Source organism: Apodemus sylvaticus, chromosome 11 (genome assembly GCF_947179515.1).
Source record: "Apodemus sylvaticus chromosome 11, mApoSyl1.1, whole genome shotgun sequence".
NCBI classification, from domain to species: Eukaryota; Metazoa; Chordata; class Mammalia; order Rodentia; family Muridae; genus Apodemus; species Apodemus sylvaticus.
Window position 1 is genome coordinate 7,045,487 of NC_067482.1, and position 12,896 is coordinate 7,058,382.

A 12,896-nucleotide genomic window follows, 5' to 3' on the forward strand; every position below is an offset into this window, starting at 1 on the left:
TCACCTGCCTCACCCTCCCAAGGGCTGGGATTAAAGGCTTGTTCCACTAAGCTAATTCTGGTTTTGTTGCTGTTGTTGTTGTTGATGTTGTTGTTTTGTTTCTTGATGTTTTTTAAACAGGTGACTGTCACCTACGCTCACTGGCATAGCAGACATCTTGCTCCTCCCTGGCCATAACTCAGTGTGGTTCAGCAGCCTCTCCATCACTTCCTCCTGTCCAGTCTTTTCAGCTACTGGTACCCAGCACCCTACTCTTGACATCTAAGAGAGCAGCACTTCTGCATTTTACACATAATGATAGTCTGTGATATTGGATTGTCTGTGTCATTTTGTTTCACCTAACTTAATTATTTCCAATTTCATCCATCTTTTTGCAAAGGGCAGGATTTCGTGCTTTGTGACTGAACAGCATTCCTTTCTATAGTTAGTTACCAAACTCTTCATTTTGACTAGTTGATGGACATTGGAGGTTTCACTATGGTATACAGCACTACAATAAACATGGGTAGGCTAACATGCTAATTTCTTTTGGATGTATGTGTGTGTGTGTGTGTGTGTGTGTGTGTGTATGATTGGTAGAGCCTATGGTGGTTGTATTTTTAACTTCTTGAGAAAGCACAGGATTACCATAATGTTTGTGCTAAATAACAGCCACACCGACCTGTGCAAGGGTTGCGCTTTCCCTCCATTTTGGCCAGCACTCACTTGTCCTCTTGTAGACTTTTGATACAAGCATTCTTACTGGAGTGAAGCGATAGCTCATTGTGGTTTTGCTTTGCATTCTCCTGATAACTAATGATATTGAGCCCTTTTACAAATACCCACTGGTAATTTAGTCCTCTTTTTAGAACTGTCTCTATAGGGTTTAACCCACTTTGAAAATCTGGTGATTTATTTTGCAATGCCTTTTTCTGAGTATGTGTCTATCACCTTTCTGAATGCATCCTCTGCAAACCTTCCCTCCCATCCTGCCGGCTCCTCTTCTTATCCTGCTGTTTCTCTCCTACATAAATCTTCGTGGTTTGATGCAACTGCATTTTTCTATCTTTTGGGTTTGTTCTTTGTGCTTTAAATATCTTAAACAGAAAAAAAAAAAAAAACTATTTCCCTTCTAATGTCCTTAAGTGTTTCCTTGTGTTTTCTTCTTGTAGTTTCACAAAGTACAGTACTAGATTTAAGTCTTTGGTTCAGTCTATGATTAATTTTTGTAGCTGGTTAGATATAAGGATCAGGTTTAATTCTCTGCATACTTGAATATCCAGTTTTGCCAGACAATACTGTTTTCTTTGACTGCTGCAGACTTGATCTGAACCTGGGCAGTGTAATCCTTCTACTTTGTTTAAGATGGCTGTTGAAAGCCGAGGTTTTGTTGTTCTTGGGTGGCTCGCTATAAATGTTAGAATTGGCTTCTGTTTAGTTCTGTGAAGAAACTGAGTGGGTTGGATCACTTTAGGAGCATGGACATATCTGTGTCATGCCTACGGATCTATGAACAAGTACTATCCTGTTTGTCTTTAAAACTTCCTTTCTAGGGCTGGAGAGATGGCTCAGCCATTAAGAGCACTGACTGCTCTTCCAGAAGCCCTGAGTTCAATTCCCAGCAACCACATGGTGGCTCACAACCATCTGTAATAGGATCTGATGCCCTCTTCCTGAGGTGTGTCTGAATGAACCACCAACCGGGTAGTATACACTAGCTGATATGAGGTCCCCAACACATATACAGCAGAGGACTGAGGGGTCTGGGGTTAGTCAGAGAAGATGCACCTAACTCTTAAGAGACTGGAGGCCCCAGGGAGTTTAGAGGTATGGTGGGGTAGGGGGAGTGGGGAAATCCTCATGGAGACAGGGGGCAGGGAGGAGGTATGAGATGTGAAACAGTTGGAAAGTGTAGTGAGAGGGGAATAAAATCTGGAGTTATAAATAATAAATAAATAAATAAATAAATAAACAAATAAAACTTTTCTTTCCTCATTATTTCATAGTTTTCATTGTGGAGATCCATTACCTCTCTGGCTAAATTTATTGCTAGCTACTTTACCTGTTCACATAATTATTCTGTTACTGCTGTCATGGAATATCATTTCTCTCTTAAAGTGGATACCATACCAGTCTTTGGAAGAGTTGGCTTTGATCACTGGGCACAATTACAGGGCCTGGGCTGAATGAAAAACAGAGATGCTGGGATAAAGTGCTAAACCTCACACACTAGCAGGACCTTCCTCCAGGAAGATTTTAAACATGAGAAAAACAAGTCTCCCTTTGTTAAAGGACAATTGAACCATTAGCCTGTCATTTTTTATAAGTTGCAACACAATAGACTCTTAGCCCACTGGTGTGATCACCTGGGAGATTGTCTACTGTGTTAAAGATGAGGTTTGCAGGTTCTTCATGGGTTGAGAACATGGTCTCTTTGTAGCTTCTTTGAAAATCAAGGTTGAGTTTGATGCTTTGATGCTATTCTGTCAAAACTCCAAAAACAGAGTTTCCAGGGGCTGCTAGATCATTTCAATACAAAGCGTCAATATTGAAGAATAAACTTTGTGTCTGTAAGGTTTTACTCTGAGTTGTAAGTATATGTCAAAGCTTTTTTTCCAAATCCAGGAAAAAAGCCTGAGAAAGGCACTTTCTTTCCACTCTTATATGCACCACAGGGTGAACCACACTCTTGGGAAATCGTTGTGCTCAGCAGTAAACTCACATCTTCCAGTTCTCAGAACTTCTTTCTGACTATGGTTCAGGAGATGCTAAGGAGAGAGCCAATCTGTCATGGCTGTGTGTCTCCTTGAGTGGTTTGAGCAGGAAGGCTTGTCTTTACATTAAAATAAAAATTTCCTTAGAAAGCACAGCAAGAAACTCAACGCCTATCCCACTATTACACACCGTATACTAAGTCCCTGATAAGCATTCATTCCTTTCCATCAGACAGGCTGAGTGGCTACTATATCTTTTCGTGCGTGGGGAAATGGTCTCAAAGAGATCCAATAACTTGTTTGGTCACAGCTCCTATGACAGAAGGTAAGTATGCCTCTGTCCAAACCATTCTCTGTAAACCTTCAGTCATGCGCAGTTTCTGATAATTTAAAGTATTAGAAAATCCTCCCAGTGCGCCCAGTAGTCTGCTCTGAAGAGTGATGATCTGCAAGTCCTGTCTGTCAGGGATTTTACCAGGCACTCATCTACATTCTCATTTAATCTCACAGGACCCGGAGGCACGCACTGCTGTTTTCCGGATGACTTACCAAGGAACTTGTCAAAAGGTAACAAAGCTAGGAAACGGGGAAGCCAATTTGTTCACAGCTGAGGAATCTCAGAGTCACGTGGGTTCAGTTGCTTATCCAATGCTTCTTACTGTGGATAGTTGCCACAAATAGTGTGGGAAAGAAACCCTCCATTTCCTAGCTCTCGTATCTCAGCCCTTCTCATCACGGCAAGGAGAGAGGGGTTCAGAACACCAAGAATATATAAATCAGATGGGAAAACAGAGAAAGACCTCTGACATTTCAGAGAGGACCTTGCCCAGAGATTTCATTTCTGTCACAAGAAACTTATACACTTGATAATAAACCATTTAAAAGAGATAAAGCATATATAGACACTGCCCACATGATATGCAGTCCCTGTGGGGAAATGTTAGTTTCCTGCGGTGGAACTGGTCTTGCAAAGTAAAGACTGCCAATAGGTATAGCAGCTCTGGAATAGAAAGGACCAACGCTGGCTTCCTATGCTAGGTATGAGTTACCTCCTGTGTAAGATTGAACTTCGAAAGAGAAATCACGGATAGGAAAAATATTATTATTATTATTATTATTATTATTGTTATTATTATTAATTAGAAGAAGAAGAAGAAAAAGAAGAAAGAGAAGAAGGAGAAGAAGAAGAAGGAAGAGGAGGAGGAGGAGAAGGAGGAGGAGGAGGAGGAGGAGGAAGAGAAGAAGAAAAAGAAGAAGAAGAAGAAGAAGAAGAAGAAGAAGAAGAAGAAGAAGAAGAAGAAGAAGAAGAAGAAGAAGAAGAAGAAGAAGAAGAAACACTGGCTGATTTAAAATTTCATTTGGGAAACAATCCAATTTTAAATATTAAAATTAACAAAAAATGGAGCAAACTCATGTGTGCCCTTGCATCGTTAATCAAGAGATTAGTATCAAGATTTTTTTCTGTGTGTGAATCATGGGAAGAGACCTAGAAATAGTCACTTTAGAGTCTCAGTGAGAATTCACTCCCAATCATACTGCCCCTGGCCCATCTGAGTGGCACTGGCGTATTCTTACTCCCTGGGATTCTCTCTCAGGAGCTGACTCTTCCCTGGACTGAAAAAGCAGATTGTACAGATGAACTTAACTCTGTGTCAGGAAGGTGTGTCCACTGCGCTTTGAGCCAACCCCCCTTCCTTCACGTGGGTTTCTGGTTGAGGAGTGAGAACCAGCTATCCACAGAGAGAACAAGATTGGGTAAAGATAGTCAGACTCCACCCATGAGGAATATTAGTAAACTTAAACTGCACTCTGGGTCCTACAGCTGTCTACTTCCCTCATGGATCCCTTCTATGGTGTGACTACCTTCATGTCACCTCTGTCCACGTTTAAGCGATTGCCATTTGACGTCTGCCCTGTCACTGTATGAAGCTTTTGTTGTCCTGTACTTAGCAACACTTTCTAAGTCACTAGATTTTGGTCATCTTCATTTGGTTTTCCTGTTGACTCATGTCACATTCTGACCTTTTTGAAACTCGTAGCCCCTCCCCCCGTCTTCTGAGATAAGGTCCTGCTAGGAAACCCAGGCTGGCCTCAAATCCTTGGTCCCCTTAGCACTCCTTCCCTCTCCCTATGCCCAACCCACTTCTGACTAAACAAGTATGCAAGTATGAACCCCTGTGAACTGTAACTGGCTGCAAATCTGACAGATTTAAAAGGAGCTAAACCAAGTTCCTTTCAATGTTCTTTGACTCCTCCATAATCTTAACTTTATCTTCTGATCACAACTATCTTCTCTTCCCATCTCACTGAAGTTTGATCTGGGAGTCAATCAAGTTTCTTGTCCTCTTCACATATTTAATGCTCACATTGTTTACCTCCAAGTTCCCAGCTGCTACATTAGATGAGACATTGTTTCTCCTGGCTGCTACAGTAAATGAGACACTACTTTTTTTGTTTTTTGTTTGTTCTTTTGTTTTTCAAGACAGGGTTTCTCTGTGTTGCCCTGGCTGTCCTAGAACTCACTCTGTAGACCAGGTTGGCCTCAAACTCAGAAATACGCCTGCCTCTGCCTCCCAAATGCTGGGATCAAAGGTGTGCGCCACCACTGCCCAGCAAGACACTATTTCTTACATGTGCTTTTGAAGACTAGAGTTGCCAACCTATGCAAACACACTGTCAGAATGATTGTTTCTTGATTTTTTTTTTTTCTGAGATAACAACAGAAAACATATGGTTACTGGCAACAATCCAAATAACTGCTACAGTTGCTTACAGGAGTGGACGGGGGGGGGGGGGGGAGGGGGGGTTATTCACAGGATCATGGATAACTCAGATGCCCGGAATCACTAAAGGCCTGCTCAGCATGGTGACAACTCAGGCAAGCTGCAGCTCTAAACCTCGCTGCCTAACTTGCCCCCTTAGATCATCCTCTTCCCCAAGACGGAGGTTGGGAATTTCATAACTTCCTGAGTGCTGAGATTTAACCTCAAAACATTCCTGTTGCCTCTGAGTCTTCTGAGTTTCCTTTCTCCTGTTCAGGAGCAAATGTTTCTGCTCCTAGACACAACTGCATGATGAAAATTCCTGGAGTTTTTAAATCAGATCTCAGTGGTGTCCTGCTTCTTGCCATCCAGTGGTGTCCCCTGGCCCAGATTGGTCAACAAATTCTTCTACGAAATGAAGTCTCCAGAACCTTACCTTTGCCTCTTTACAACAGCTAAGGAAGCACTACCTCAAAATGTGAATTTAAATAGCATTAATTACAGGTTGCTCCCGAAATAAACATGAAGTGAGTAAAACATCATATCTTTTTCCTAAGAGGTACAAACTCTTCTATATACCTATGTCTCTGGTCTTTAAAGTTCACCTTAGAGCTGCAGGGAGATGTCAGTACGTTTCAGATGGCGGTACACAGTCAAGGACAGAGCTGTTCCAGCTCTAGGTCCTTCAAGGTTCACGGAGCCTGAGCATCCCTTGCCTGCAATGTGTGAACCAGTGTGGTCCTGATTTCAGATATGTTTTAGATTGCAGGCTATTTGCATACATAATGAGATATTTTAGCAATGGCTCCTGAGGTTAAACATAGAGTTTGCCAGTATTTCAATACAATTCTACACATAAGCGAGGGTCATTTTATACAGGATTTTAAGTCATTTTGTGCTTGAGGGAGTTCTATGGTGTGGAAGTTTCTATTAAGGAATCATGTCACCACTAAAACAATTCAGATTTGGAATTTATAAATTTGTGAGGTTCCTCATATACACCATCCTCCCCGTGGGACATCTGCTGCCTCAGATCCCCGGGGCGTGACAGCAACACAGATGAGACAAAAGTTCTCCACAAACTTTTGCAGGATGAACTATGCATGCCTAAAAATAAAACATGTCATCTTCTCAATTAGACAAAACAAATGAATAGTTGCATAAAACAAAATGAGGTATGCTATTAATTTCTACGAACATGAAACAGTCCTTGTTTTCCGATGAAACAAGTCAAAATTCCTAAGTGTTGCTCCAGGTCTCTTTTATTGGTTACTGTAGAGTTTCAGTCTCATCTGGTTGCCAGACCACATTCTCATCAAAGAGTAAAAAAAAAAAAAAAATGTTTCTGATTCCTCTGCTGACTACAGCTCTGCTAGAAGACAATTTCTGGTATCATCAGGACTGCGAAAACTTTCAATAAACACTCACCCTTTGTCAATGGGTATGTCAAAATAAAATAGTTATTTTAGTACAGAGCAAAGATGGCCAGCTGCTCTCTGTCACCAGCTTCCTAGTACAAGAACCTCTCACAGAGGTTCTTTAAATCTAAGAGCTGACTGGACGGTGGTGGTGCATGCCTTTAATCCTAGTACTTGGGAGGTAGAGGCAGGTGGATTTCTGAGTTTGAGGCCAGCCTGGTCTACAGAGTGAATTTCAGGACAGCCAGGGCTACACAGAGACACCCCTGTCTCAGAAAAAACAACAACAACAAAACAAAAAACCAAAAAACAAACAAACAAACCCTAAATCTAAGAGCTAAGATTCATCACAATTAACAGTGGGTACCAATGTCTGTCAGAGTGAGGGAGAGAAGAGGAGAAAAAGAAGAAGATAAGGAAAGTATCCTAAGTGAGGTCTCAGACATAGTGGCCTTGCCTCAGATCAGAACTGCAATTCCAGACAGCATCATTCACTCCCAGGAACCTAGTCGAGGACCTGCATGTATTTCAAGGATGTTCTTCAATGGGATCTTCTGCAACCAGATAAATAAAAGTTGCCAGGTAACCTGTCTCAGGCCGCACATCCAATAAAGACGAGAACATATGTTACAAATACAGGTTCCGGTGCTCCGGAATGTCATCTGCCACTGTATTATACTAATTCAACTCTGGTGGGATTTTTTTTCTTTCCAAGAATGCTGCATACTTTCTTAAGACTACAGAGAAGAAAAGTCAAATTCACATAGGTCAAGGCAGTCTCTGCCTTTCCAGGTGAGCTTCAGTCAGCCTTTTGCTCACGAGCGCCTGTGGCCCCATCCGACACTTAGTTCAGTACTTATCACAGATTGGTACTCATTTATTTCTTTGTCCCCAAGGAATCTACAGAGTCATAACATGGAGGGCCCATTCTTTTCCTTCCATCCCAGCATCCCTTGTTGTAGCCTCCAAAATGCCACTCACTGACAAATAACACAGTCTAAAACTACTTGTGTTCAGACAATAATAGTATTTTGATTGGAAAAATCAATTTCCAAAAACATGGTTATAATGTACACAACATTCATTTCCTGAAGATGATTTTGGCTGAATCTCCATAAATATGAAGTCATTGTATTTTAACTCAAATTGCTTACAGGCTAGCAGGAAAATCAGAAAGCAGCTGTAATGATGTTCTATTTATAAACACCAAGCCATATACAACCACTTAACCAGTTCACCACTCATTTTAATATTAACTGATCAGGCCTATTATTATAGTTCACTTTGGACAGAAATAAAGCAGTAGGTGGATCCACTACACAGAGGTTGCTCGAGGAGACTATGGAACGCAAGGCTGGACAGAAAGTGGTGTGAGGTGAGAACCATCCAGGTCTTGAACGAAGAGCAGCATTTTGATGGTGGAAAGAGCCCTGTAGGAGAAGGCAGGAAGTGGTGTGGAGCATGTGCTCAGTGGGAAGAAATGGGTTAGCCTGGGAAATTGCTGGGCTATCACTGGGTAACTGGTGGAACTGGTTAGGGTGTTTTGATAATTAAGCAAAGTAGTTTTTTATCTCTGTGGGTAATATGGGGTCATAAACCAAGTTCTGAACCGTGCAACAGAGCACACTGTAGAGAGAGATCAGACGCGCTCTATAAAGTGGACTGCCATGTTGGAATTTATGAAAAATGTGATAGACAAAGGTGTCTGCCATTGTGGAGAGCAGCTACTTAGTGAAGGGGAATTGCAGGCTGAGGCAGGAGACCAAAGGTGGGGCTCGAGGCGCCCCAGGGCAAGCCTCCGATGCTCTAACTGGTTATATATAATATGCCACACTCGGCGAAGAGCTGCTGGGTAACTGGGGACTTTGAGTCAGTCATTACAATTTTCCTTTAGTTTCTAATCACAGAAAGAAATAGTTCCTAATATCAAACTTACAATCATGATGAAATCCTAAAGTTTTAAAAAAAGAAACAGGTTAATACCACATCATAATCTTTCTTTTGCCAATGGACAAACCCAGAATATCACAATGCCAGCTTCCTGCCTAATCTCTGAGTCTTAGTTCCTAGGTTTCTAAAAACCCATGGAGGAAACATTTTCAGTGACCTTAATTAGTATTCAGATAAAGAAGGGGATCACAGCGAAGGCCAGGACAGGTCTAAAGAAGCACAGTGAGGAGGCCAGGGCTGTAAAGAACAGCCTGAGGGAAGTGATGTCCCCCACTCTACCCTTAATTCTGGCCATCTTTCTAATGCGGCTGAAATCCAGGGGCTCTCTTATTCTCATGCTGTCCCCTTGGGAGCAGCTAGAAAACACTCTTCCTTTGTTTCATCTGAGTGGTGTCTTAGCTTCACTCACTCTGGTGGGTTGTCCTCCACAGAAATGACAAGCAGGAATGGGAGGAGCCCAGAAAGAGAGGCCCACTGGAGGAAATACTGGAGTACCAGAGTCAGAAGAACTCAAAACCACACTTTTCTTAAGGTGACATAGTTTGGAGTCCGGGGTTGAGAGGGAAGTTGTTCTCTTTAGCGTCAAAACTTCAAAGGTGTGCAGACCCTACACTTTATGCAATAATGCAGGGTGACAGACATGCACAAATGCGGCCCAGCAGCTTGGCAACAGTGCAACTGCAGCAGCTGGGGACCTTCCTTCCTGCGCCCCACCGCAGACCTGCAGTTCTGCAGCCAAGGAATCAGACAAGAGAGGCAGCTTGCTGCCTGTGCCCCCTCCCTCCCTGCTTCCAACAGAAAGCAGAAAATAGCATTTTGTAAGTGGCATATCACTTAGTCCTTGACTCAAATATTGAACATCCCCAGACCCGTAAGACTCTGCAAGGAAAATACAGGTAACAATAGTCACTGGGAACTGTCATCTGCTGTGCCAGCCTGTGGGGGACAGGCTGCCTTTCCTTTGGTGTTTAAGAGAGGGGAACATGAAGGCACACCGCAGGCTTTAGGCATTCCCACGTCTACTGTATGCTCTCCAGCACTGGAGGAGGACGGGGAGAAATGGTAGAAAATGCCCTGCTTTGCCAGAGATGCAGAACTAACACCCCAACATCTCGTTACTTCCAAAGGGCTGAAAAGCTCTAAGCAATAGTATTTATCCTTTACATTTTTGTCTTAGGGCCTTTCTCAATTTCTCCCTCTGATAATTTCTCTATCAATGATGCAGTCTGATGGTGGACATGAGATGCTCACAGACCTAAAAAAACAATCTGAGAGCTGACATGTGCTTCTCATTTAATGTCTTTGTAGGTAAAATCGGAACCTGAGTGAACACCTTGTTGATAACAGGTGATTATGGTCGTAGCTCCTCAAGGTTCAAGTTCCCACTGTATTTGAATTTCATATTTCCTCATTTTTTGGTTGATTGATAAGTAGGGGATTATAGCTAAGGGGCGGCAGACCCAGAAGACCAGGAGGTGACAACCTTGGATCCTGTTCCACTCATTAGCTGCCCCAACTTTCTAATTCTCACCTTTGAGCAATTCTTCTACGCAATCATTATCTATTTAAGGCAAAAGGAACTTTAAAAAAAGTTATACATAATCCTTTTCTGAAAACATTTAGTTCATTAATGCCTTAAAACCCCTAAAAACAATTCAATTCAGAAACGCCTTAGTTTGTTTTGTTGATTTGTTGGAAGTTGTTTGTGTCCCTTCCCAATAACACATATGAGAAGTCAAGGGGATTCCTACTTAAGCCAATGTCAAGAGAGCCGGAGAACCTGATCTGCAAAAATTTCCAGGCAGGGTAGGGAGGAGGCAGGAGGCAGGAGGCTCCATTTGGAAAAACAAAAGGATGAGATACAGCAAGGGACCAGTCTCAGGGGTCTGCACAAGGATCAGGGTCTGAGCTGGGAGGGGCTGGAGAGCGAGTGCTCTAGCCCCTCCTTTCAGACTTGCTTAGTTCCCTGTCAGCCAAGGATCCTTATAGAAAGACCATTCCTAAGCCCCACCTACCCTCCCAGACAGCAATGCACAGATCAGTATGAATCTTGAAACAAATCAGTCTAGACAAGCAATGTTCCACACAGTGCTAAGCCCTCCGTTTCCAAACCCCCATTCCGTCTGAGCCTAACGGGTCTGAAAACTTCCACAATGGGCTGATATTCAGACACACATTAGAAGGATGTTTAGGACACCATCTACCGACCTTTCCGGAAACTAAAGCACCGTTTGATTCTTCTGTATGTAGTTTTGGGGATGAAAGGAGTTGATGCTAAGGCACCTGAGGGGCGTCCCCCCGAATTTCGGTCTTCAGGCATCATGCAGGCCCCAAGTTGTGTGAGACCAGCTCAGGCTTCCTTAAAACCTGCCTCAGTGTGGAAGCCCACGGGCGCTCCTCCTCATGTTTGTTTATGTGTCAAGTCTGAAGTGCTGATTCCTAGAACTCCTGGGGTTCTGATCATCCAAATCCCAGAGTTAAGGTAACATCTCATTTACTCCTCTTTGGTAAGAAACAAAACAAATTACTCTCCTTCTTTTTCTTTTGCCTAATTCAGTGAGTTTTGAGGATTTTGTTGTTGTTGTTGTTGCTGCTGCTGTTGCGGTTGTCTGTTTTGTTTTGCTTTTAAGTTTCTGCAGACATTCCAAAATGTCACAGGAAAAGAATTGCAGCTAGCAAGCTGGGACTACCTTCTCCAGGCAGGACCGCTTTCGTTTATTGAGAACTGTCTTCTCAGCTGGACACAAAGTCCTCTAGAAAGGTCAGCAAATGGCCCTGTACAAAGGGGAGGAGGAAGAAGGACTAAAAGGCCCCTTGGGAGTAAGTACTTCTGGACGGTCCTGGCTGGCTCCTTTAATCTGAGAGAAAGGCGAAGGAATCCTTGGCACCTTCTCCAGAATGCATTCCAGCGCGCGCGACAATTCCTTGCAAGGACTCCCCTGCTCCTTTTATGGTCCCCCTCAGCCTCTGATGCTCTTGGCGGGCTTCTCCCTTTCCACTTCTGTCTTCCAGCTCCCCATGGAGCCGCCACGTAAGAAGAGTCCGGTGCCCATTTTCGGAGTCTCCTTGGCTGTTCCGGAGGCGGCTTTGCAGGGAGCTCTCCTCCCCCTCCTGCTCCGGTTCCCTTTTCTCAATGAGAACTGGGCGGGAGCTGGCAGGGCTGCTGCTGCCTAGTCACAGCTGTGGCTGCTGCAGCCTCCAGTGCTGCGGGTCAGACCAAGCAGGTGCAGTAGCATCAGGAGGGAAGGGAGGGAGGAAGGGAGGGAGGGAGGGAGGGAGGACGCCTTCTGCCCCATGAAGCCCCTTCAATTTTTTTTTTCTGACTCTGCACTGATCACACAACTCATGTCTGACTCAGCACCTTCTCTGCTGGCTGGTTCTGCCCCTCTGGAAAACAGAACCAAACCATCTCTCTCTCTCTCTCTCTCCCTCTCTCTCTCCCCTCCCTTCCTCCCCCCCCCCCACACACACTCGCGTGGTGTGCGCGCACACACACTGTGCATGCATATTTTCACATTTATTTCCTTTCCACACAAGATCCACATGTTTTTTTCCTCCAGATCTTGTGTGGCTGAGTCTTATTTATGGATGCCAAGGTAAAATGCAAATTTTTATGACACACATTAGTACCTATCCATATATCTATAAGTTTTTAATGTATCTATAAAAATTAATTCTGGCAGCCGTGGGGGGCGGGGTCTACAGGTGCAACTGCAAAACAATTCAGCCGGTGCAGGTTGGAGATGTATCCACTCCTCGGTCTGAAAGCCAGCTCCTGGGAGCTTTCCCTCACTCAGCCCTTGTCCTCCAAACCTTCCAGTCCTGTTCCCTGAATAATTTACTGATTCGGGTTAATCATTCACCCACCTGGCTGTTCCCTAAGCCGAGCTGGAATGCTGGCATTTTAACCCTGGCTCACCCGCGGCCTCTTCCCTCCCCAGCCCTCCTGCAGAGCCTTCCCAAACCCTGGGCTGTATGAGGACAGTACCCTTCACAACAGCATGGCTGCCCAATGTGGTTTAGTTTAGCCCCATAGCACAGCCAGATGCGTAACAGTGTGTGTGTGTGTGTGT

At 43.8% G+C, this 12,896-nt stretch overlaps 1 protein-coding gene across 7 annotated transcripts in view; it reads right to left on the bottom strand.

The window, feature by feature from the left end:
• Positions 1–12,896, bottom strand: part of Arhgap24 (Rho GTPase activating protein 24) — a 413,886-nt gene that overhangs the window by 33,713 nt on the left and 367,277 nt on the right. The window contains exon 1 of one of the 7 annotated variants that reach the window (XM_052198153.1): positions 11,032–11,916. The exons of the other annotated variants lie outside the window; for them this stretch is intronic. Coding sequence (XP_052054113.1) covers positions 11,032–11,146 — 115 coding nt within the window. The 5' untranslated portion in view covers positions 11,147–11,916. Of the gene's footprint in view, positions 1–11,031; positions 11,917–12,896 lie in introns of those variants that run through there. 7 annotated transcript variants of the gene reach the window in all.